General features: G+C 40.9%; 1 protein-coding gene across 1 annotated transcript; it reads left to right on the top strand.

Annotated features, from left to right (window-relative positions):
- The first annotated feature begins 220 nt into the window (after positions 1-220).
- LOC143861325 (putative mitochondrial protein AtMg00860) lies at positions 221-964 on the top strand. The gene has a single exon (XM_077372263.1). It carries the CDS (start codon positions 221-223, stop codon positions 962-964), a length of 744 nt encoding a protein of 247 aa, XP_077228378.1.
- Positions 965-1531: the final 567 nt, after the last annotated feature.

Below are 1531 nucleotides of genomic sequence, written 5' to 3' on the forward strand. Positions count from 1 at the left end.
GAGTTGGCGCTTGTGTGTTGACTATCAAGCTTTAAATGCCGTGACAGTTAAGGACTAGTATCCTATACCCGTTATTGATGAACTTCTGGATGAGCTTCACGGAGCAAACCTCTTCTCAAAACTTGATCTATGATCCGGCTATCACCAAATCAGAGTACACCCGAGGGATGTAAGTAAAACGGCCTTCAGGACTCATGACGATAATTATGAATTTCTCGTAATGCCCTTCAGCCTCAATAATGCTCCATCAACCTTTCAAGGCATCATGAATGAGGTATTTCGGCCATATCTCCGTAAGTTTGTTCTAGTATTTTTCGACGATATTTTGGTTTATAGTAGAGGATGGGATGAACATTTAAAACATTTACGGGTGGTATTTAATCTTTTGTGGTCCCACAAATTTTTTGCAAAGGAAAACAAATGTCATTTTGGGCAGGAAGAGATTGAGTATTTGGGACACCTGATTTCCAGCCAAGGGGTACTTGCTAACCCTTCAAAAATTGAATGTATGCTCAAATGTCCGAAGCCAACGACCATTAAGGGGTTACGTGGATTTCTCGGTCTCACTGGCTACTATCGAAAATTTATCAAAGACTATGGAAAAATAGTTGGCCCCGTGACAAAGATGCTTCAGAAAGACTCTTTTCACTGGTTAGAAGAAGCGACAACGACTTTTCAACAGTTAAAGAAAGTGATGACAACTCCGCCTGTCTTAGCATTACCAGATTTTTCCAAGCCCTTTCTCATCGAGTGCGATGCATCCGGAAGAGGTGTAGGTGTCGTGTTAGCACAAGGAGGGCGTCCCTTGGCCTATTTCAGTCAGGCCCTTAAAGGCAAAAGCATGCATTTATCAACTTATGAGGAGTTGCTGGCACTTGTTCTTGCTGTACAGAAATGGCGTCCCTACATCCTTGGGCGAAAGTTTACAATCAAGAAAGATCAACAATCACTAAAATTTCTGTAAGCCCAATGGTTTTTACCTTGGCATTCCCATCTTGTTTTGATGATTCCAATACACAAGTGATCATTTATCACTAATGTGTTTGTTTATCTAAGTTGTAGATCTTGATAAAGTAAGATCAAGGATGCTTGGATTGAAGGCCAAGAAGCCCACATTGGACCACTAATTGGAAGGCCAAAGTCATCAAGCAAGAAGTCATGAAGACTTGAAGACATGAAGAAATTAATATTGAAGACCATTTTTTAATGTAATTGATCCAAACCTAGATTAGGTTTTTAGAGGCATAATTAAAGTAATCTCACACACCCTAAATAAACAAGTGATTGTACTTGTGGAGTTCCAACACCTTGGAACCCTCATAGCAATCCCATCTTGATTGAGAACAGGAAGCCCAAAAACAGAATTGAAAATCTGCTCTGCATAGGCTTCTCGGAACTCCGAGAGGTTTTCTCGGAACTCCGAGAATTCTCGGAACTCCGAGAATTATTCTCGGAACTCCGAGAAATGGTCCAGTAGACTTTTTCCAATTTCTGTGAGGCTTCTCGGAACTCCGAGATTTTTTCTCGGAAC

Source organism: Tasmannia lanceolata, unplaced genomic scaffold (assembly GCF_043159265.1).
Source record: "Tasmannia lanceolata isolate RefF3 unplaced genomic scaffold, GAP_Taslan_0.1 ptg000037l, whole genome shotgun sequence".
Taxonomy (NCBI): domain Eukaryota; kingdom Viridiplantae; phylum Streptophyta; class Magnoliopsida; order Canellales; family Winteraceae; genus Tasmannia; species Tasmannia lanceolata.